The sequence below is a fragment of the Neofelis nebulosa genome, chromosome 2, assembly GCF_028018385.1.
Source record: "Neofelis nebulosa isolate mNeoNeb1 chromosome 2, mNeoNeb1.pri, whole genome shotgun sequence".
In the NCBI taxonomy this organism is placed as follows: domain Eukaryota; kingdom Metazoa; phylum Chordata; class Mammalia; order Carnivora; family Felidae; genus Neofelis; species Neofelis nebulosa.
The window spans coordinates 33812755-33836918 of NC_080783.1; the positions used below are offsets into that span (position 1 = coordinate 33812755).

The window sequence follows — 24164 nt, forward strand, 5'->3', positions numbered from 1 at the left end:
TGTATACACCTCTGTAACCATCACACAAAACAAAAATATAGCCCAGAAAGATCCCTCATGCCACTTCCTGGTCAATTTCTCCCCACCCATCAGGTAATCACCTTTGTCAGGTGAGGTCAGTAAGCCAGTGGCTTGAGCTATTTTGCTGTATCCTGCCAAAAGTTATCAAAGAAGGCTTATGTTTAAATTTTAAAAAGTAGGAAAAAAGAAAAAAAAATGTGATGGAAATATAGAACGTGTCTGATGTGGAGAGGAAGGCCTTAGGATTTGGGTTCTTGCTCTGGTTTGCTCCAGTTCTGATGTATTCAGGAGATCAAAATGCCACAGAAAGACAGCCCACAGCTGTAGCTGAGCATTCAAGACCACCAGAGACTCTTCTTCAGCTAAAGAGAGAGCTGGGAAGCCAAAGGCCATAGGATAAAGGAATATCTCTGCTGGGAAGAGAGAAACAGGTATCCAGGACATTCATTCATTCATTCATTCATCCATACAGTGCATCAAACAATATGTCAGGCACTGGAGAAAAAGGGACAAATAAGATTGATAACTAACAAAATAATTTGAGTAACAGAGAAAAGAAAGCATGGCTAATTACTCAATTGGTTGTCCTCTTTAGGAATTTGTAAATTAAACGGATGTTTGGAATCCAAACACAAAGCATCAACTGGTCTCTGATGTCTGAACATTTTATGTGGCAGGTACTTCAAGTGCAAAAAGACCCTGAAAAATTCAGTCCCACATACATCTTGAGGCTTTTTCCAGAGGATAAGAAAGAGAAGGATTATAGGGAGGGCAATGCCCTTCCTTGCCCTTGGCAGGCAAGCTGTAGTCGATGACATTGTCCAGCAGCAGAATGTCCAGGCCATGGACTGCCAGGTCCATCACGGTAAGGATGGAGCACTTGCCATGGGTGAGCTTGGAGAGGTTGATCTTGTGGGCCGTCTGTTCCTGGGCACTGTAGATGTGGGCACAACTCACCCCCTGGGTCCTCAGCAGCTCGCTGAGGTACTTCATGTGGTGCTTCGTGGCCACAAGCACCACCGTCTGGTCCTGGGGCTTCACGACTGTGTGCAGCAGGTGGAGCAGCACGGTGGCTCTGGTGTCCTTGAGCACAAGGAAGAAGGAGGTCTTGAGCTGCTTGTTGAATTTGGCGTCCACACTGAGCCAGATGAGCACGGGCTCCGTGAGGCCCGCCCGGGGAAACCCCACCAGCAGTTTGGGCAGCACGGCCGAGAACAGGACCATCTGGTGGCCCCCAGGGAGGCGGTGGATGGTTTCCTGCCGCTGCTTGGCAAACCCCATCTCGAAGAGCCTGTCTGCCTCATCGAACACTGCATACTCCATGCTCTGCAGCTTCAGGTTCATCTCCATAGCCACATACACCAAGCACCCAGGGGTGGCAATGATTATGTCGGGATCTTCATGCAGGGCTGCAAACTGGCCTTCCATCTTGTCCCTGCCCAGGATCAGGCAGTCCTGAGGCAAACTGATTCAAGTTCTCTCTCATTCCATTTTTTCATTTGGTCATGTAGTCGTCTTTACTGAGCACCATCTTTGTGCCAGGCACTGTGGTAAGCCCTGGAATATGGAGCCATTAGATCTTTCTGGGTGAATTGGAACTTCATTTCCTCCGTGTAAATCTTTGCTTCAAATGACTTCTCTCTGCCACAAGACTGAGCCTCCTCTGAGAGTCTGTGGGCCCTATGTAGATGGCATGATGCACATGTTGATCTGGACAAGAGCCCCTTATTGTTTCTCTTTCATGGGTATTTTTGAAGTTATCAGCTTGGTTCTGGAGCTTTACTGGGAAGTTTGCTAAATGGGGCAGGGTGTTGCCAAGAAGAGTTAGAAAATCCTTTGTCCTGCAATTTGGGGTATTTAGATACATTTTTGCCTGTAGTTTGAAAGCTGATCTTGCCTCTGTATTAGTTTCCTATTGCTGCTTTAACAAATTACCATATACTTAGTGGCTTTAAACAATAAAAATTTATGATCTTATAGTTCAGGAAGTCAGAAGTTTAAAATAGATCTCACTGGGCTAACATCAAGGTGTTGACAGGGCCCTATTTTCTGTGGATGCTCTAGTGGATAATCTGTTTCTTGGCATTTTCCAGTTTCTAGAGGCTCCTTGCTTGTGACCCCTTCAAAGCTAACAAAGTTGGGCTAAGTCCTTCTCATGCTGCTCTCTCCTGGTTCTCCCTTTGATTCCTTCTTCCACCTTGTGCGTATACTGAGCCAGCCCTGATAATCCAGGATAATATCTTTGTTTTAAGACCATTTTATTAGCAACCTTAATTCCATCTGCAACCTTAATTTCCTTTTGTCATTTAACCTAATATATTCATATGTTCCAGGGATTAAGACATAAACAACTTTGAGAGTCATAATTTTGTCTAGTACAGTTTCTTTAAATTTTTTATAGTTTTCTGGTTTTTCTTAATAGTTTCTCAAATCATGCCTGTGAAGTTGGTTGGTAAATTTCACATCTTATTGGATAAACTGATGCAGTGAGAGAGGCCCAGGGCTTGCTTAGGGCTACCAAGAAGACAAGTCAGGGTTGAATCTATTCACTCATTTCCAAGGTGTGGAGTCTATGGCCATACCACCCTGAACGCATCGGATCTCATCTGCTTTCGGAAGCTAAGCAGAGTCAGGCCTGGTTAGTACTTGGTGTGGGAGTCCAAGGTGTGAAACAATATGTTAAGTAGAAAAAATCAAGATACAAGAGAGAATGTAAAGTACAATTATAATCTTATAAAAATATATTTTAAAAGTATATAATCATGGTGGAAAGACTAGAAGAAAATATATTAAAATTCTAATAACAGTGGTAATAGAATGTTGGGCATAAGATTACAGCTAGTTTTTTTCTTCTTCCTTTTTTAAAATAGGGGTGCCTGGGAGGCTCAGTCAGTTAAGCGTCCTACTCTTGGTTTCAGCTCAGGTCATGATCTCGAGGTCTGTGGGATTGAGCCCTGTGTTGGGCTCTGTGCTGGCAGTGTGGAGCCTGCTTTCTCTCTCTCTCTCTCCCTATCCCTTTCTGGCCCTCCCCCACTCACATGCACTTGCTCACTTGCTCTCAAAGATGAATAAATATACTTTAAAAAATCGGCAGTGGTTAGATTATATTAATAAATGGAAAACATGTTAAAAATTAATTTGTTTTATTGCACCCACCCTCCTCTCATATGTATAATCTCAGTTCCTTCTCCAACATTGTCCTGGACCTCTAACTGCCAGAAGTTACTATAAAACCTAAAAGGAGACAGAAGGGAGCCGGGAAGGGAATTTCTGGAACAGGGAAATGAGTGACAGCAGGAGGCTGGCTGTGATGTTTTCAAACTTTTCAGGTCTGCCTTGGTTTTGCCAATCAACTCCAGCTTCTGGTTTCTTCTGAAATGAGTAATTAGTGTGCAGAGTGGCCTGTTATCTACACTCCACTAGAGTGCTTCCTCTAACAAGGGACTTTCTCTGGCCAGCCATGTTCCCAGTGCTCACCGGTCTTCCATGTGCAGAGGAGAAAAGGGGACCCCAGCACCTGTCCCCATCCCTGCACTGGCTGTCATGTCCACCCTGGACCCAATGATGGTAGGTGAGGGTTTGCAGAGAATGGAAGGAGCTGGTGCAGGCTGTGTTCCTGCTCAGCAGATATGGGGTGGCAGGGTTCCAGGTTCCCCAGGAAAGCAAGAAAGGCCTGGACAGCCAGCTGCTTTCTTACCACAGATGGTGGCCAGTCTTTGTGTGCAGAAGTCGACAGAGGGATGAAGAGAAAAGTCCAGAAATCCCAGGACTGGCAGGCAAAGCCCTGTACAACTTGACTCCACCCTCTTTTTCCAGCTAAGAGCCATTCCTGTCTAATTTCCCTGACTGTCTTCCCTCTATGCCTTCACTTACCTATAACTGGATAGTTACTCTACACTTATTTTTACCACAAGACTCAGCTCAAATTCCCCCTCCTCCAAGATACCACTGTGGTCACTCTAATCTGGTCCTTGACCAGATTGCCCACCCTTACTGGGTACAGGCTATGGCCTCTCCCTGACACACCCTGGCAACTAATATGTTCATCTGACAACTATTTGTTGAGCATCTGCCATATGTCAGGTACTGTTCTAGGCACTGACTACTTAATAACTAGTCAAGATGTTAAAAAATAAATAAAACTTCAAAAGTATTTATTTATTAAAAAATGTTAATGTTTATTTACTTTTAAGAGAGAGAGAGAGAGTGTGTGTGAGCATGAGTGAGAGAGGGGCAGAGTTAGAGGGAGACACAGAATCTGAAGCAGGCTCCAGGCTCTGAGCTGTCAGCACAGAGCCCCACGCGGGGCTCAAACTCAAAAACCGTGAGATCATGACCTAAGCTGAAGTCAGACACTTAACCAAACTGAGCCACCCAGGCACCCAAATGTCTATTTGTTTTAGAGAGAGAGAGAGAGAGCGAGCAAGTGAGAACGGGGGCGGGGGGACATAGAGGGAGACAGAGCATCCAAAGCAGGCTCCACACCGTTAGCACAGAGCCTGATGTGGGGCTTGAACTCATCATTGGTGAGATCATGACCTGAGTCAAAGTCAGGCTCTGAAACCACTGAGCTATCCAGGTGCCCCAAAGGCCAAACTTTAAAACAGAGGGTGACCACCCATTGTTGTTGCACCTGTGCAGGTGTGACTGGAGCCAGCCTTGGAGATGCCAGGTAAAGGCAACTGGAGTAGAAGTCGGGGTGGGATGGGAAGGGAGAGATGTTCAGCCACTTGCAGCTGTGCCTGGGAAGTCTTCTCCACCTACAGCCTGACTTCAATCAGCTTTGTGTAAACACTACCATTCTCAGTCAGTTGTTTTCTCTGCAGGTTTAATTTCTGTGATTCTATGCAAATGATACTGTCTCTCTCCCATATGTCTTTGGTGATGATATGTTCCTGGATATCAAGCCATTAAAAAGAGAATCGTAAAGCCGTCTGAATTTTTCCAAAGTTGCAATGTTGTAACAGGGCTTGATTCTTGGCCAAACAATTTAGCATCAAAGATTTGACCAGCCATATGTCACAAATGCAAAGGTGCAACAACTAGAATCAAAACCAGCAAAAATTAAGCTTTAGTTCTTATAAGAGCTCAGTCTGCTTGGATTTGAATCCTGGTTCCACCAGGATTACTAGCTGTGTGACTTTGGGGAAATTACTTGACCCATCTCTGCCTCAGTTAAGAAACTGTCAAATGAGGATGATAAAAGTATATACCCTACATGCAAAAAAATGAAGTTGGACCATTACCTCACAGGATCCACAAAAACTAACTCAAAGACCTGAGTATAAAAGCTAAAATTATAGGTGGCACCTAGGTGGCTCAGTCGGTTAAGCCGCCGACTTTGGCTCAGGTCATGACCTCGCGCTCCGTGAGTTTGAGCCCCGTGTCGGGCTCTGTGCTGACAGCTTGGAACCTGGAGCCTGCTTCGGATTCTGTGTCTCCCTCTCTCTGACCCTCCCCTGTTCATGCTCTGATTCTCTGTCTCAAAAATAAATAAATGTTAAAAAAAATTTTTTTAAAAAAGCTAAAATTATAAAACTCTTAAAAAAAACATAGAGGGGTGCCTGGGTAGCTCAGTCGGTTAAGCGTCGACCTCGACTCAGGTCATGATCTCACAGTTTGTGGGCTTGAGCCCCGTGTTGGGCTCTGTGCTGACAGCTCAGAGCCTGGAGCCTGCTTGGGATTCTGTGTGTGTGTGTCTCACTCTGTCCCTGCCCAGTTTGCACTCTGTTTCTGTCTGTCTCTCTCTGTCTCTCTCTCTCTCAAAAATAAATAAACATTAAAAGAAAACACAGGAGAAAAGTTTCATGACATCAGATTTGGAAATAATTTCTTGAATATGATGCAACTTGTGCATCAAAGAATACCATCAGCAGAGTGAAAAGGCAACCCAGAGAATGGGAGAAATTATTTGCAAATTCTATATCTGATAAGGGATTAATATTCAGAATATATAAAGAACTCCTGCAACTCAAAAACAAACAAAACAAAACAGCCTTATTTTAAGAATGGACAAAGGACTTGAATAGACAGTTCTCCAATGAAGATATACATGTGGCCAATAAGGACATGAAAAGATGCTTAATGTGTCTTATCATTAAGAAAATGCAAATCAAACCACGATGAAAGGCCACTTCACACCTGTTAAGATGGTTCTTATTAAAAAACAAAACAAAACAAAAAAAACAACCCAGAATATAAAAAGTATCAGTGAGGTTGTGGGGAAATTGGAACACTTGTGCATGGCTGATGGGAATGTAAAATGATGCAGCTGCATCTATGGAAAACAATATGGCAATTCCTCAAAAAATTAAAAGTAAAATTACCATATGATCCAGCAATTCTACTTCTGGGTATATACCCTAAGGAGTTGAAAGCAGGGACATGAACTGAGAGATATATATTTTTTAAGATTTTATTTTTAAGTAATCTCTACATTCAATGTAGGGCTCAAACTTACAACCCTGAGACCAAGAGTTGCATGCTCCACCAACTGAGCCAGCCAGACTCCCCAAACAGATAGGTATTTGTACACTCATATGTATAGCAACCTTGTTCACAATAGCCCAAATATGGATGCAATCTAAATGTCTATTAACTGATGAATGGATAAACAAAACATGGTATATACATAGAGGACTATTATTCAGCTTTAAAAAAATGAAATTCTGATACATGCTACAACGTGAATGAACCTTGAAGACATTATGCTAAGTGAAATAAGCCAGTCACAAAATACTAAAAGCATAACTACTGTATGATTCCATTCAGATGAGGTACTTAGTCAAATTCATAGAGACAAAAAGTAGAATGATGGTTGCCAGTAGCTGGTGGGGAGGGGGAAATAGGGAGTTATTGTTTAATGGGTGCAGTTTTGCAAAATAAAGAAAGTTCTGGGGGTGCCAGCTGGCTCAGTCAGTGGAGCATGCAATTGTTGATCTCTAGGTTGTAAGTTCGAGTGCATGTTGGGTGTAGAGATTACTTAAAAATAAAATGTTAAAAAAAAGTTTTGGAGATGGATGGTAGTAATGGTTGTACAATGATGTGAATGTACTTACTGCCATTGAACTGTATATTTAAAATTGAATGGTAAATTTTATGTTATGCCTATTTTACAGCAATGAAAAAGTACACCCCTCATAAAGTTGTTGTGAGGATTAAATGAGATAGTAAGCATAAAGTGCTTAGAATAGTGATGGATATAATAGTGTTATGTGTTGGCCATTATACATATTCTCAATCTAGTATACATGGGAATCAGTGGATGAAGTACATAAAGCCTAGAAAAATAGAAGTCTACTGGATCATATATATGGCTAACTATGAACATATTACCTATAACCCGGATTAATTTGATGAAAATCTGACTTGCTTTCCTAGAATTGTAAATGGTTTTAGATATTTATTTATTTATTTTTTTTCAACATTTTAAAATTTATTTTTGGGACAGAGAGAGACAGAGCATGAACGGGGGAGGGGCAGAGAGAGAGGGAGACACAGAATCGGAAACAGGCTCCAGGCTCCGAGCCATCAGCCCAGAGCCTGACGCGGGGCTCGAACTCACGGACCGCGAGATCGTGACCTGGCTGAAGTCGGACGCTTAACCGACTGCGCCACCCAGGCGCCCCATAGAATTGTAAATGGTTTTAAGGCAAGTTTTGGAAGACCCAGGTCTCTCTCTCTTTTTTAAAAAAAATTTGTTTTAATGCTTACTTATTTTTGAGAGAGAGAGAGAGAGACAGAGCACGAATGGAATAGGGGCAGAGAGAGAGAGAGAGAGAGAGAGAGAGAGACAGAATCTGAAGCAGGCTCCAGGCTCTGAGCTGTCGGCACAGAGCCCACATGGGGCTTAAACTCATGAACCAGGATATCATGACTGAACAGAAGTTGGATACTTAACCGACTGAGCCATCCAGGCGCCCCTCTCTTTTTTTTTTTAAGTTTATTTTTGTTTATTTTGAGAGAGCGAGAGAGAGAGTGAGCAAGCGGGGTAGGGGCAGAGACAGAGGAGAGACAGAATCCCAGGCAGGCTCTGTGCTGTCAGTGCAGAGCCTGATGTAAGGCTGGAACTCATGAACTGTGAGATCATGACCTGAGCCGAAATCAACAGATACTTAACCAACTGAGCCACCCAGGCACCCCTGGAAGAGCCAGATCTCTTTTTTAAAAAGGCTGTTAAAGCAAGAGAGATAATTCTTTTCTCTGGAGCATATGGAATCTTCAAAATGAGGCCCTCTGGGAGTTAGGAGTGAGGCTTTGGAATCTGTTGTTTCGGTTCTAAGCCTAGCTCCACCCCTTAGATGTGTAACTTCGGGCAAGTAAATTAACTTCAAGCCCCAGTGTTTCCTCCTACAAAAAGGGGGTAAAACTAGACCCAGATCATAGGCTTGTGCAAATTGAGTGTGGTTATGTAGATAAAATGCCTGGCATACATTAAGCACTCAATAAGTGCTGGCTGTTATTGATATTGATAATACCTTTGACTTCATTATCATGGCTGAACCATGATTTGCTCTTGATCTTTCCTAAGTACAACTACTCAGGAGCTGCTCAGATGGAGGACACTCTGCAGAAGGAGTACAGTCAAATCACTCTGTTTCCCCTTCACTGCTTTGGTGCCTACTTGACAGTTTGTTGATAACCATTCGAGCTCTGATCACTTTTTAGGAACACCATTGAACAAGTAGCAGGTTATTGCAAAGGGAACTTCTTCTTCCTGATCTTTGGTTCAAAAAGTAATTTATTATTCTTCCTACTTTTCTATATTTTTCTATTTTGTATGATGAATCATTATGTTTAGAACAGAAAAATATATTTCTCACAATATTACTTGAAAAATAGTAGCCTGAAGATGACTTCATGGCTTGGACATTGGCTGAAAACACCAAATGAAGAGTTAGGAGCATTCAGTATTGAGATGTGGAGAAAAATTAGGCAGTGTAGAATGCATAAGGATATACTGAAAGTGGAACAAATTTGATGTTACTCTTAAACATATCTACATGTATAAGGAAGATGGCAGAAGCAATATATCCTTGGTTGAAATCAACTATAGTAATCTAAATCCTATTTATCCCTCAATGGGACAGAGATATGGGATGCTCTGTGAATTGAACTTTTGAAACAAATTATTTTTAACACACTATTTAATCAATGTTCCATTGTTGGATATTTAAAAAATATCGCCAGATTTACAAAATTCTAAAAATATAATAAGAAATACTGGGGGCACCTGGCTGACTCTGTTGGTAGAGCATGTGACTCTTGATCTCCAGGTTGTGAGTTTAAGCCCCACATCAGGCTTACTGCTATCAGTGCAGAGCCTGCTTTGGATACTCTGTCCCCCTCTCTCTCTGCCCCTCCCCCATTTGCACTCTCAAAAATAATTAAAACGTTAAAAAAAAAAGACAAACACACTCTTTGTAACCAAATAAAAATTAAAAAACATTTAAAAAATGTGAAATACTAAAATAATGTGAAAATTATTTAATATTTCTGATGATTTGAGAAATACTTTCTCTATGCTTTGCTTCTGCTATGTTTCAAGAGCATCATTATTACTATCATTTAGATACTACCCTACTACCCCAAACTATGGTTGTTTAGGTTTTATTGCTATATGATTTCTGAAAAAAATTTTTTTAAGTTTTATTTATTTATTTTGAGAGAGACAGAGGAAGGGCAGAGAGAGAGAGGGAGAGAGAGAGCCTGACTCAGGGCTCCAACTTATGAAATCATGAGATCATGACCTGAGCTGATACCAATAGTCAGATGCTTAACCATCTGAGCCATCCAGATGCCCCACTATTTGCTTTCTAAATACTGAGAGGCTGAATGAATTAAAGCCCTTGGGAAAAATGATTATCACTTTAGGAATGTTTTTACAATATTTTCTTTGAAAAACAAAGCAACATATTGTGTGTATCTAGAAGTGTGAGAACTCTGACATCTAATCTCTTGATTTAGCACTTATCTTTGCTCATTAAGAGTTGGGCCATCAAGAAAGTTAAAGAGAAGGGGCACCTCAGTGGCTCAGTTGGTTAAGTATCAAACTCTTGATTTCAGCTCAGGTCATGGTCTCAGGGTCATGAGATCAAGCCCAGCATTGGGCTCTACACTGGGTGTGGAGCCTGCTTAAGATTCTCTCTCTCTCTCTCTCTCTCTCTCTCTCTCTCTCTCTCTCTCTCTCCCCCTCTCCCTCTCCCTCTCTCTCTCTCTCTCTTCCTCTCTCTCTCTCTCTCTCCCTCTCAACCTCCCCCACAGGTGCTCTCTCTCAAAAAAAAAAAAAGCGAAAAAAAAAAAAAGAAATTTAAAGAATAAGTGTATGTTGAGCTATAAAACCCAGACATACTGCCACTGAATGCCATTAGGTCCATATATGGAACTGGAGATAATGTGAGATGCTTTAAAAACTTAATTGCACCTCCCTGTGATGGGCTCTATTATTACAGGTCTGAATGAGCTGGAATTTTGCAGGTTTCCTGATTCACAGTTCAGCCAGTATAGATCCTTCTGTAAGCAGTCCTACTCTGTCAACTATCTCCCCTTCCCTCCCACCCCCATTTTGGTTCTTTTGAGTGTGGTGTTTTTAACTCTTCAACTATATACTATTTTGACAAGGAAATACTGGCCCTGAGGAACAGATAGTGTGGTGATTGGTGGGCCTAAATTACAGTACTGTTTCTATCTCATTTCCCTACCTGATCTCATCTGGCTCTTGAGGGTCAACCTCACTCTCTGTCACTGTCTACTTCCTTCAAAGTCATAGATTTTTACTCAAAAAAATTTTTTTTATTCATTTTTTTAACAGGAGGAAATCTGATTTAATTACATATATACAGGGAATCCACATAAACATGAAAGATTACCCATAGATTTAAATTTAATTTTTAAAATACCATGACTTCATAAAATTCCATGACTTAAAAAATTAATGTTTGGTAAAAATGCATGTATGAATAAAAATGTGACTTTTAATTCCACCACCCATCATTAAAATTTGACATGTATCCCTCTGCTTATATAACTAATTTTTAAAAATTGGAATTACATTAGAGAGATGATGTTTTCTATTATTGCTAGTCTTGAATTCTGGTGCAATTATCTACATGACTGTATAATCTTAAGTGAATGACTCAAACTCTCTGTGCTTTAATTTCCTCACCTCTAAAATGGGATAATAATAGTACCTACCCTCAGGACTTACGGGAAGCATACATGAGTTACATACAAAAAGTACTTAAAGCAGTGGCAGGAACATAGTAAATACCCAAAAAATGTTAAAGAACTTTGGTGTTTTTATTATATGAATATTACTTTGTAACCTGACTTAAAAACATACTGTGGTTATTTTCTCATGTTCTTCATGACTACTACATGACTTTATTGCCCAACCCCAAATCCATTATATGACTGTACTATAATTTATTTAATTGATGTTTCATTGTTGGATGTTTATTATTTTCAATGCTTTGTATAGTAATAAATAACCTGTAGTAAACATTCTTGTGCATAAATCTTTGGGCACATCTCTGATTATTTCCTAAGGCAAATTCCTAAAAGTAGAATGCTAAATCAGAGTATTATATAGGCTTTTGCCAAAATGCCCTTCAGAAAGTCTTGTGAATGTGTGTTCCTAATGTATGAGATGGCTTATTTCCCCAGAGTCTTCCCAGCACCGGATATTATGATTTTAAAAGCTTCTTGCCAGTCTGTAGTTTTCATAATCAGATGGTGGTCTACAGTTCACAAAGCTCTCCTCTTCCAGGCTGTTCATTTTCTTTAATCCCAAATCCCTTCAGGTTGCTTCTCCTATTTCAACCTACAATGACCTTTAATCTTTTTTTTTAATGTTTATCTATTTTTGAGAGAGAGGGAGAGAGAGAGAGACAGAGCATGAGCAGGGAAGAGGCAGAGAGAGAGAGGGAGACAGAATCCAAAGCATGCTCCAGGCTCTGAGCTGTCAGCACAGAGCCTGATGAGGGGCTCGAACCCACAAATAGGGAAATCATGACGTGAGCGAAGTCAGACGCTTAACTGACTGAGCCACCCAGGCGCCCCAATGTTCTTTAATCTTAAATTTCTACACTGTAACTAGTTCTTTTCTTTCTGATTTCTTCACACCATTTCTCTTCTACCCATTTGGTGGTAGAATACAGTGTTCTGTTTCGTTATAGGTGTGTGTTATATATCTGATTAGGTGGGTACCACAGGAAGACAGGAACTTCCCTTTTTCACTGAGCCCAAATCTAACTCAAATGAAGCCATCCCCAAATAGACTCTTCTACTTTACAAAGTAAAAATATCCCTGCTGCCTGAAATATTTAAGCCATATTGACAAGTGTCTGAAAGCTGTGGAAGGTATTCTTACTCTTGACAATAAGTTAGCCTATACAGCAGGGTCCAACCAGGAAAACAGAAACCACTCAAGTATTTAAACACAGCAAAAATTTAATTCAGGGAGTTTGGTTGCACCGGTGATTAGAGAGCTCAGAAGCCAGAAATATGGTGAAGCAACACTGAGATTTGTAACATCAGGAAACCAGCACCATCCCTGGGCTCAAGGACAGAGGGAGGAACAGGTAGGGTCAGCTGGAGGAACCTGGTGAAGAGTCACACTGGGCCTGTCTGTTGGGAGCTGGACCACAGAGGTGATGCAAGTGTTCCTCACCACCTGCAGATAGAATGGAAGGGGAGAAATATCTTGGCTTTTCTCTTCTCTCTCTCCAGTCTCCTTCCAGTGACTCCCGCTGAGAAATTCAATTAGAAGCCAGTTGACACAGTTGTTTGTGGAATTATATATAGTCTGTGGTCAACCCTACTTTTGTGTAGAGCAAAGTAAGTTAAAGGTGAGGAATGAATGTGAGGGCAAACAGGCCAAGTCCTGGCACAGTGACATCTGGAGGCCCTTCCAAGTCCATGGACAATAGGGCACAAGTGCAAAGCATGCCTGCCCTGGAGAGGTCAGCAATCCTAGGTTTGAATTCTGGCTCTGTCATTTACTAGCTCTGAGACCTTGGCCAGGTCACTTAACTCCTCTGAGCCTCAGTTCCCTCATTTATGAAAGGGGGCAAGAAAAACCATATGTCACAGAGTCACTGTGAAGATTAAATAAAATACTTCTCATACAATACTTTTCTGTATTTTGAAAGAAGGAAAGGAGCAGAGGAATCTTTCCTTTTGGAAGCTCTGCCTAGGGTGGGGTAGGTGATAAGTTGCCCAATAATGATACTGGGAGATGATGTAAGAAACACTGGAAGTATCCTACATGATCGATTTATTCATTCCACAAACATTTATGGGTACTCACTATTTTCAGGAAATGATTTAGACATGGTCCCTGCCCTCAAGGAGATGGTGACAGATGGACAAAGTGATAAATGGCAATGCATGATTGTATGGGAATGTTCACAGAGGAGGGAGCAATGGGATATCTCTGCCTAGAGAAGTGGAGAAAACGTCACTGGGGAAATGACATCTGAGTCATATTTTGAAGGGTAAAAAGGAGCAGGAGAAGCAGATACAAAAGCATAGAGTCAGGAAAGGGCACAGAGTATTTGGGGAATGGTAAGCTATTCATATGGGTAGGGTCTCAGGTTCACAGTTCAGGTGGTGGTAAGAACAAGGGGTAGATGTGGCTGGATATGGAAGAGAAAGTCAGCGTGAAGAGCCTGGTATAGGTAGCCAATGACTTTATCCTGTGGGGAATGAGAAGCCAGCAGACTTTTAAGCTAGGGAGTGGGGGTGCCTGGGTAGCTCAGTCAGTTAAGCGACCGAGGCTTGATTTCCGTTCAGGTCAGGATCTCGAGGTTCGTAAGTTCAAGCCACATGTCTGGTTCTGTGCTGACAGCACAGAGGCTGCTTGGGATTCTCTCTCTCTCTCTGCCCCTCCCCAACTCTCAATCTCTTACTCTCTTTCTCTCTCAAAAAATAAACTTAAAAAAAAAACCAAACAACTAGGGAGTGACCCAGCATCTATGGCCTAGAATTGTATAAAGTGATACACCTTCCTAGACTCTCACATGGCCTTGCCAAAGGGCTGATGCATGCAGTTATATAAAGCAGGGGCCATGTGGACATCTCATAAGACATTAGAACATATGAATCAGAAAAACGAGCACAGGGATTTTCCCTTAACATTAAATTCAGAATGGAAAAACTCATTAACTTCTGCAGATGCTGAAGGGCTCAAGGTAAATATTTAAAATGTTCTCCTTCTCATTTCCACAAAGCCAAAAACATCAGAGGTATGATGATGATGCTTGTGGCTATGAGACAGGATTTCAAGGATTCTGATGAAATGTCTGCTGGCCTGGATCTGTCTGAAGCTGAAAAGGACTTTGTATTACTCTAACGGAAAGGAAAATACAAAATGATGGTAATATAGCCCTTTATCCTTTCAGAGCCTTTTCACATACATTATCTCATTTAAGCCTTTTGACAACTGAGTGAGGCAGATGAGGCCAAGAGTACAATCCCATTATAGAGATGAAGAAATGGAGATCCAAGTGTTTTATACCTTCTCTAAGGTCTGAGAAATTATAGCCAAAGCTACAACTGGATTTCTAGACCCACAGGCCAGCATCCTCCCCAAACCCAGGACTGTTCTGCCTACCTGTCCCCTTCCATATGCCAGGATGGCTTCTTTGAGGTCCTGGAGTGTGTGCAGTTCAAAACCCAGCCTCTTCCTGTGGCCTTTGGAGCGGTAGGGGCCTTTTCTCCTCCCTTCGGGTGTCCATGCTGATAAGGCTAAACCTTCTGAGTAGAGGATCAAGGCTCCTTTTCTAGTACTGAATGTTTTAGGAAGAAAGAGGCTCCAGGTGTGCTGGTTGGCAATGCCGTCATCCTGCAGTTTGCTGACCAGGACATAATCTTCTGGGGACTTCCAGTTCAAGTAATCCTGCAATGGAAAGAAACCACCTTGATCCAAGGCCCCTTTGTAGCAATACTACTTGTGCAAGGTATTTAACATCTTTTAGTTTTTTAAATTATTTTTTAAAAATGTTTATTTTTGAGAGAGTGCAAGCAGGAGAGAGGCAAAGAAAGGGGGCACAGAGGATCCAAGTGGGCTCTGTGCTGACAGCAGTGAGCCAGTTCTGGGGCTCAAACTCACAAACCACAAGATCATGATCTGAGCTGAAGTCAGACGCTCAACTGACTGAGCCACCCAGGCACCCCGACATTTTTTTAGTGACTGATTTTCTCTGAATGCTTCCATGGTGTCACAGAACACAACCACTCTTCTTAGCAACTGGTTTTATTCTCCACACCTCAGAATTAGTAGAACCCAGAGCAGAGTTCTGTTCTGTTTTACCCTCTGCAACTTTCAGGAGAGCCATTCATGCTTGGAGTCTTAAATAGGGTAGAGTGTAGGCTACAGGCCAGTTAAAATTTCCTAGTATGCAAATAAGTAGTCAGAATCATCAAGGGCAGCAGATAACTTTGAAATTAGAGCTGGACTAGCTGGCAGTTTAAATAGGGGAAAACCGTTCCAACCATCACTTCGACTGTACACAGGGAGAATTTCTATACATTCCAGATGCTATGTAACATTACCTAATTTGGCTATTTAGGACCCTATAAAGTAGTTGCATATCTTGTAAGTAAGTGAATGCTGCTGGCTACAGAGGTCCTTTGAAACTTTATATGTCTTTTAACATAGCAAAGGTCAAATATCACGACAAACTACCAAGACAATGGAAATCTCTGTATGATCCAAAAATTTTCAAAGAACCCCACTGGATTTCTTATTCCTGGCAGGATTCAATGAAATAAAATTCCAGTACAAGGGAATTTTGCCACCTCTTTAAAATCTTCTAAAATGAGATTTATTTTTATTGTTTAAAAAAAATTTTTTTTTGGCCTATGTTAAGTATGAGTCCTCTGGGTTGAATTTCAGACAGTTCAAGGAAGCCATTGAAATGGCATGAACATACGCAACATTTCAATCACAGAGGACAACTTCTCAAAACCAAACAGCCATCAACTTGCCTAGAACCCACATGGAAATTCTGAACTTGAACCAAACCATCTGAATTCTAGACAATCTGGAATCTCCTTCAGTCTAAAGCAAATGAGACTGTAAGTTAGTGTCCAAGGGGAAGGAAGAAGGTCCCAGTGGCAATATTGATGTGCAAGCAAACTTTCTTATTTTCTTGAGTTTTACCAAGGAAGGGAAGTCTACCAGTGACCCCTACCACCTCACTAACAAACGGAACCAAAACACACATGGCTCAGCCCCAAATGGAAAAATAGAGCATTCCTTTCCCGCCCCCAAAATATGCCTTTATTCAGCTGTAAGACTTACCTCTGGTTCAAAATAGACTTCTAGCTTCTGTTTATTCTGGACCAACTTCCCATGTCCCCGGCTCAGTAGAGAGAGCGTGAACATGTTTCCCTCCTGACCACCCTTCTCAAGGGCAGTTCATCTTGGTTTTGAAGGCTGAAAACTGGTCACACCTCAAGATTTCCTGAGCTCAGCAGTGAGCCCTAGAAGACCACAAACACTGGGCCTTTTATTAAATACATTTTTCCTTCGTACAGCAGCTTCTTAATAACAACCAGCCACAGAGTTTAGACAGTGTGTGTCTTTGTCGGGAGAAAAAAATAAACTGCAAACTCAGACTCCTCAAGCTCTGGATTGTCTACTCTCTGGGCAACCTCTCTCTTCTCTTTGCCTGTGCCCTTGTTGTCCCTTGGTCCTGTTGCTCTGTTACCGGCTTTGTGCATCTACAGATCTGGGCCATGGCACCATCCTTCTCATTGTGAGCAGAGGTTGTTTCCTGGTTGCTATGGCAGCACAGGGAAGTGAAGTCTCTTAAACCAGCCTAGACAAGGCAGAGACTGCTGAGGGCAGTGCTCACACACTGAGGTGGGTAGGGGGGGGGGGCAGGAGGGGGGAGGGGAAGGTTTAAGGGACTAGGCTCAGATTTCAAGTCTTGATTGCAGGAGCAGGGGCGATATTGGGATATTTTGTTGGTTATAGTACTCATCTTGCTTTTAGAAAGTGTCTTTCCCTTTCTCCTGGTATGCAAGCCTTACACTGTCAACTAACCATTAACAGACTCAGGGGAGTCATCTAGGTCACCTAAAGCAACCTGTGACGTTTTCCTTGGCTAAGCTCCAGCATTACTCAACTGGACATGAAGCCTTTTTATGGTAGTTGTTGCTTTGAGTTCAGATACCGGAAATCTCCAGATTCCTTTGCATATCTCACTTGGGCAACTTGCAATCTCCAGAGGGGGTTACTTGGGAGATGTAGGTGGGGGAGGGGCATTTGGTTATCCCAATGACTGGGAACCACTGCTGGCATTTAGCAGGCAGGGGCCTGAGATGCTAAATGTTCTGCAGTGTGTAAGATTGTCCTACATGATGCAGAATTTTCCCACTCTGCATACCAGTAGCACTTCCTTTGAGAAATATGGCTATAGTCTGGGCTGCTTGGTTCTCCTTGATGCTGACACTATGAGGACAGGATGGGGGAAGAGCGTCAAGAAACCAAAGGACTCTTGCTGGTGATCTAGGACCTTGCTTTGGCCTGGAAAAGCAAACTGCCCTGTCATTTGTCAGCTGAACCTCCAGGGCAGCCTTGTGAGAGTGCCCCCTGCTGACCTGTGTGAAGAAGTACAACAGGCTATAGGCCCCGTTACCTTTAAAAAAAAAAAAAAAGGTTTTTTAAAAATGTTTTATTTATTTTTGAGAGAGAGAGAGAGAGAGAGAGCAGGGAAGGGGCAGAGAGAGAGGGAGACATAGAATCTGAAGCAGGATCCAGGCTCTGAGCTGTCTGTCAGCATAGCTCAGAACCTGATGCAGGGCTCAAACTTGTGAACTGCAAGATCATGACCTGAGTTGGACATTTAACCAATTGAGCCACTCAGGTGCCCTTATGGGCCCTGCTACCTTTTAGATCTTCCTCTGTAGTGGCAACTTTCCCAGGAGGCAGGCTCAAGTCTCATGAGGAAGAAGTACAGGTCATGCTATATGGTTAGAGATTGCGTTTATCATGGAAAATTAAGACATTGGATGCAGAGGCCCCAAACTGAATATAGTCAAAACCACAGTGGATGCCACTTCACTACACATTAGAATGGCTATTGCTAAAAAACAAAACAGAACAGAAAATAAATATGTTAGTGAGGACACGAAGAAATTGGGACCCTTGTGCACTATTGGTGATAATGTGAAATGGTGCAGCCACTGTGGAAAACAGTATGGCAATTCCTCAAAAAATTAAACACAGAATTACCATATGATCTAGCAATTCTACTTCTGGCTATATAATCCAAAAGAAATGAAAGCAGAAATTCAAATAGATATTTAAATACCCATGTTTATAGCAGTCTTACTCATAGTAGCCAAAATATGGAAACAATTCAAGTATTCATCGACAGAGGAATGAACAAAATATGACATATATAATGGAATATTGTTCAGCCTTTAAAAGCAAAGAAATTTGGACACATGATATAGTACAGAAGAAACTTGAAGATATTATGCTAAGTGAAATAAGCCAGTCATAAAGGGACTAATATTACATGATTACAATTATATGAGGTACTTAGAGTAGTCAAATTCATAGAGACAAAAGGTAGAATGGTGTTTTCCAGGGAAAGTAGGAGGAGGGAATAGAAAGTTAGTGTTTAATGGGTACAGAGTTTCAGTGTGGGAAGATGAAAAAGGTCTGGAGATAGGTAGTGGTGATAATTGTAAAACAACATGGATGTATTTAATGTCGCTGAATGGTACACTTAAAAATGATCAAAATGATAAATTCATGTTATGTCTGTTTTACCACAATTAAAATCTAAAAAAAGAAAAGAAAACAAAAAATGGAATTTATCATTTTATAATCTGAAGACCAATTGGTCATAATTATTTTGGAGTGAACTCCCCACATCAGGTAAGACAAATTCTACAAAATGAAGGGTTCCAAATAGTTTACAAGGGTCTCTTTTTTTTTTTTTAAGTTTATTTATTTATTTTGAGAGAGAGTCCAAGTAGGGGAAGGGGCAGAGAGATAGAGAATTCCAAGCAGGGCTTGAACTCACGAACTGTGAGATCATGACCTGAGCTGAAGTTGGATGCTCAACTGACTGAGCCACCCAGGCGCCCCGTTTACAGGGGTCTTAAGCTACAGTTACTCCCTCTCTGCCCCTTTGAAGTGCAAAAAGGACCCTCAACAAAACTTTACTGAGCAAGATATATTAATTATATATATATTAATATGTAATTATATGTATAATATAATTGACATATATTACTATATATGGTCCCTGCCCTCAAGAAGCTCCCAGAAGGATGAAAAGACAGGCATATATGAACCAGCACCTGAAAGGCGATGTGACAGATATGATCATGGAGATGGAGATAAGTAGGTGCTCCAGGAAAAGAGGTGGGGAGGTGATGCGTGGTGGGCCTTCATAGAAAGCTATGAAGAGGGGCGCCTAGGTGGCTCAGTTGGTTAAGCGTCTGACTCTCAGTTTCAGCTCAGGTCATGATCTCATGGTTTCATGAGTTCGAGCCCCACGTTGGGCTCTGCACTGGCAATGTGGAGCCTGCTTGAGATTCTCTCTCTCCCTCTCTCCCCGTCCCCTGCTCATACTGTCTCTGTGTCTCTCAAAATAAATAAATAAAGCTTATATATATATATATATATATATATATATATATATATATATAAAGAAGGCTACAAAGAGGAGGGATATTAAAGGTGGCCTTTAATGGACAACAGTATATGGCAAGGAGGGAAGATGAAAGAGGATATTGCAGGAGGCATGGACAGGAAAGTTTGAGATCTCTGGAGAAGGGGCAACTTCTTTGGTGTAGCCAAAGCCATGGGTCATGTGGACAGAGATGAAGCTGGAAAAACAGGCCAGCAGACTAAGGTCATGGAGGCCACATGTGCCCTGCTAAGGCACTTTGGGCTTTATTCTTCAGGTTTGTTTGTTTATTATTTTATGAGATGTAAGAGTGGGAGAAGGACAAAAAGAATTGATGTGAAGGATTTTGAGGTAAAATCAGCAAAACATAGAAAGTTACAGGATTCAGAAAATTAGATTGCTTATTTTTAGTAGTATCATTTCAAACATTTTGGTCATTAAAACACATGTCATTTCCTAACCTTCATGTTTTTATAGAACTTCAGACTTGAAGTTTGTTTTCCTCACAGGTTCATAATGAGATTTATTTTGAATTTCAAAGGAAGGAACAGCCCCAATCCACTGCTGAAAATTAAATCACATGGAATATATCATAAAACATAGTAGTTCAGAGTAATCTGTATGACACTAGTTCTGCTTGTTCTTTAACAAAAGACTGTGTAAAGTACTATAGAGTTTGTTGTCTCAAACATTGCTTTATTTAGCCACTTCCATGCTGTGTTGTTTGTAGTGGGGACTAAACATGGTTCTTTTCACTGTAGGCTTAAGTGGGTGAATTCCAGTAGAATTGATTTCTTTTCTTTTTTTTTCTTTTAATTTATTTATTTGTCCATTTTCATTGATAAATAATTGACATACTTCATTTGGGTAGGTTTTTTACAGCAGAGGGGTGATGGGATTCCATCTGGGTTATAGAAAGATAACTCTGAGTAAAGTATAAAGGGTGGGTAGGATAAGGAATGCTTATCTCATAAACTTCCAGGTGAACTTGCAGGACCTTGTAGCCCAGGCCAACTTTCTCTTGGATTTGAATGAATTAGTCAAATTGTCAGGATTAATCACTCACTAAATGAACTTTGAGTGAAACATAGAGGGTGAAACTCTGTATCAACTGCAGTAAAATACAAATATTGCTGTTTTGAAAATGCCATTGCTCAGGGAAGAGAGTAAGGAGCACAAGAGGGAAGGGACAGATTATCTGGGACCCAAATAAGAACCACTACTGTCAGCCAAGAAATGACTCCAAGTTTCTCCAGTGGAAATTCTTCCACTGACTTTGAATTGTTAATTCACCCATATGTGGCAAACTCCAGGAAGTGACCTCGCTGAGCCTAGTTTGAGTGAGCAAAATACCCAGGTGCCCATCTGGCTCTCCCAACACTGTGACAAGGCTCCAGGCCTCTTTGGGGTTGTAATCTGTGAGCAGTCAGACCACAACCCCAAGCAGACTTCTCCTAAACTGTCATGTTTACATCCATGCTGTTTAATATGGACAATGAACAGATGTACAGATCAATTAATAGATGTTTAAAAGCATTTACTCAGTCCCCACAGCAGTTTATGGAAAGTGCATTTAGAAAGCAATCGAGGTTATTGCTATTCTAAAGTGCTTGGGAATCTCAGATGAAAGGCCCTTGTAACTGGAAAGTATTTATAACTCAAGAAGAAACCCTCCACACCCATGTTATATAACACCAACACCATCTCCTGGCATGCCTGACCTGTCAGCCCATGCAGCATGTCTGTTTAAATTACACTGTAAATTCTATAGGGTGGAGACCTTGTTTTTATGGTTTGTAAAGCATCATGAATAACCATGGCACTCTGTAAATAAATAGAAACCACATGAAACAAAGAAAAGAGATGTTATTCAATGGCCATGTCCCCACTGCATCCAGGAATTTGTCCCTTGCTCCAAAGTGCTCAGGGTAAGTGGATGCCATTCTAGGAAAGTGGCCTGTGGGATAGTGTCAGGATCCTCATTCCCCTTTAAAGGGCAGTATGATAGTGTTTTCCAGGAATTGTAATCACCTGCAGGGGCAGCCTACAAGAAGAGTCATTGATGTTGCCCTTGTTACCCAAAGAGGAAAGACCAGTGCACAGAGAGATTAAATGATTTGCACAAAGCCACAGAGCAAACCAGAGGTGAAGTGGAATCTTGTCCAAATTCAGTCCTCATGTCAGCCTGTTGTTCATCCCATTTCTGCAACAGAGTAGTAGCAACTATTCCTGAGAAGCTACATCATGGTTAAAATCCAGCAGTCAGGAAGCTGCTATGACTGAGGTCACCACAATGCCCTCTTCAGATACAAAGCTGGTGACTGGACACCATATCTGTGTCTGGCTCTGTGAAGGCCTCAAAACACTCCTATCTCCCCAACCTTGCTTCTTCTCACTTTACCTTGCAAATCTAGTTACAGGACAGTCTTGGAAATCACATTTTCAGCTTTTTGACCTCTTGTTCTAGAGGGAAAGTAGAATGAAGGTTGATAGAGTCATCCATAGTTATTTACCACAAGCACCAAAGACAAGTTGTATGAGAAAGTGAAAACAAAGGGTTTTTTTAAATATAGGCTATGTAGATGCCAATCAGTGTCGCCTTGCATTGTTAAGTCTCCATTTGCTTGTGTTTTATACTTCCAACTAGATTGTAAGTCTTTGGAAGGTAAGGACTATGTCTTATGGTTCTTAGTACTTTCCATAGCACCCTTACATATCGTAGGAGCTGCATAAAATTTGTCGCTTCTTTTTCATATGCCCAGAGAGGTGTGCAATGATCTTTGGGCGAGTAGGAAAGACACACAAAATAAGATAATTAGGTCAAAGCCTGTTTTAATAGGCTATAGTTTGCCTAGAGTACAAAGCTTAGAGCTATAGGACAAAGACTGACCAACAAAAACTTGGTATTCAAGTGCCAAAAGAGCACGAAGAGAATCAGTGTGTAAGATACAGCCCTGTAAGTTTGTTGGAAGAAGCACAGACCTGCTGAGGATAAGTTACTTGGCTTGCTCAGAGGCTGGGGCTAATTTCTCATGTGGTGCAGGTCAGGTTTGAAAGAAGAAAATACAAAAGGCAATAAAGAATATTCAAGAATCATAGCAAGGGAGAAACTGATGACTTCCTGCTTCCTTTCTCTCTTTATGTATAAATTATGACCCCATGGCCTGCCTAGTTCAGAAGGGAGGGGACTGAAGATCTATTTATTTTAGATCTTTCTAAAGGGTTTGCTTTGAGAGTCTTAACTATGCTTTTGCTCAGGGCTTCATTTTATTAGTAGGAGCACTCACAGTAATTGAAGCTTTTAAATTTATGGTGGGGAGATAGTAAGTTGGAGATGAAACAAAAATCACACATTTTTGGATCTTTCATAACATGGGGAAAATCAATCACTGTTCTGGCTAGCAGCTCAGTCACTGGGGACAAAAGTAACAAACCTTCATAGGAACCAACCTGTGGAGGGTGATGAGAGTAGCGGTGATTTTAATTCTAAAGGGATAATCTCAGAGGAGATGCCATTCATCGAAACTATATGAATTCTGATAATTTGAACATTAGAATAAGAAGATAAAATATTTTATCAATGTCATTAGTATGGTTGTAGGAAAATTTCTTCTTTTGATTCTCATCAAGTATTGTTATGATGGTGTTTATTCAATTAACAGATAGATGATTTATGTAAGGCACTGAGTGCAGTGTCTGGCATATAGTATGTGCTCAATGCATAGAAATTATCGTTTAACAAAAATTCCATTCCATAATTTAGAATACACATGAATTCTCTCTCCACCATTAGCACATAGTAGTGAGGTTTTACTGTACAAAATGATATTCTGCAAGTCATTTCCTCATGGTAAGGAGTCTCATGTGGAGTAGACAATAAGTCTAAGTTGTTGGGCTGCACAGACACTACTCAGTCACCTGGCTTCCAGCTCACTCTCTAAACTCTGTGATGAGAATAATTTTTATACTTTATAACCACCACAGAGTAAAAATTGTAAGCTATCTGCTAATAATTTTAGAGAAATATTAATTTGATGTATAAACCATATATTTTTTTCAGGGACATATGTATTGTGTAACCCAAGCTATACACAAATTCTCTTCCCACCATTTGCCCACAGTGGTAAAGTTTTGATGTCCAGATTTATGCGTCCCCACCCTCAGCCCCAGGGAGCTGGGACTGACAGTCTGAGGAAGAGGAAAGGGCATCAGGGAGCCTGGGTTCGGGAAAACTTTCATCTCAAGGCCGAGGCACTGCTACAGGTCATCTTGTGAACCCATGAGCCCCTAGCCCACAGATGACCTCCCTGCCTGTTATTCAATTTTTATAGTTTCCTTTGGGAAAGTCAGGTCTTCCTGAGAATGGAGTTAAAATGCAAGTCCCTCTGTAGAGATTGAATTAACCACACTGTGTAGGAATGGGACCCAGAGTGGATGTCTGAATTTGGGATGGATGGGGGAAGAATGAGGGAAAACGGGAGAAAA

The 24164-nt window shown here is 41.3% G+C and overlaps 1 protein-coding gene across 5 annotated transcripts in view; it reads right to left on the reverse strand.

Moving 5' to 3' along the window:
• Positions 1 to 16852, reverse strand: part of KIAA2012 (KIAA2012 ortholog) — a 109353-nt gene extending 92501 nt beyond the window's left edge. For all 5 annotated transcript variants that reach the window (XM_058708911.1, XM_058708891.1, XM_058708902.1 and 2 more), the window contains exons 1-2: positions 16328 to 16852; positions 14636 to 14920 (exon numbers count right to left, since the gene is read on the reverse strand). In XM_058708911.1, the coding sequence (XP_058564894.1) occupies positions 14636 to 14920; positions 16328 to 16411 (369 nt within the window). In that variant the 5' untranslated portion in view covers positions 16412 to 16852. The remainder of the gene's footprint in view (positions 1 to 14635; positions 14921 to 16327) is intronic.
• Between the last annotated feature and the right edge of the window lie 7312 nt (positions 16853 to 24164).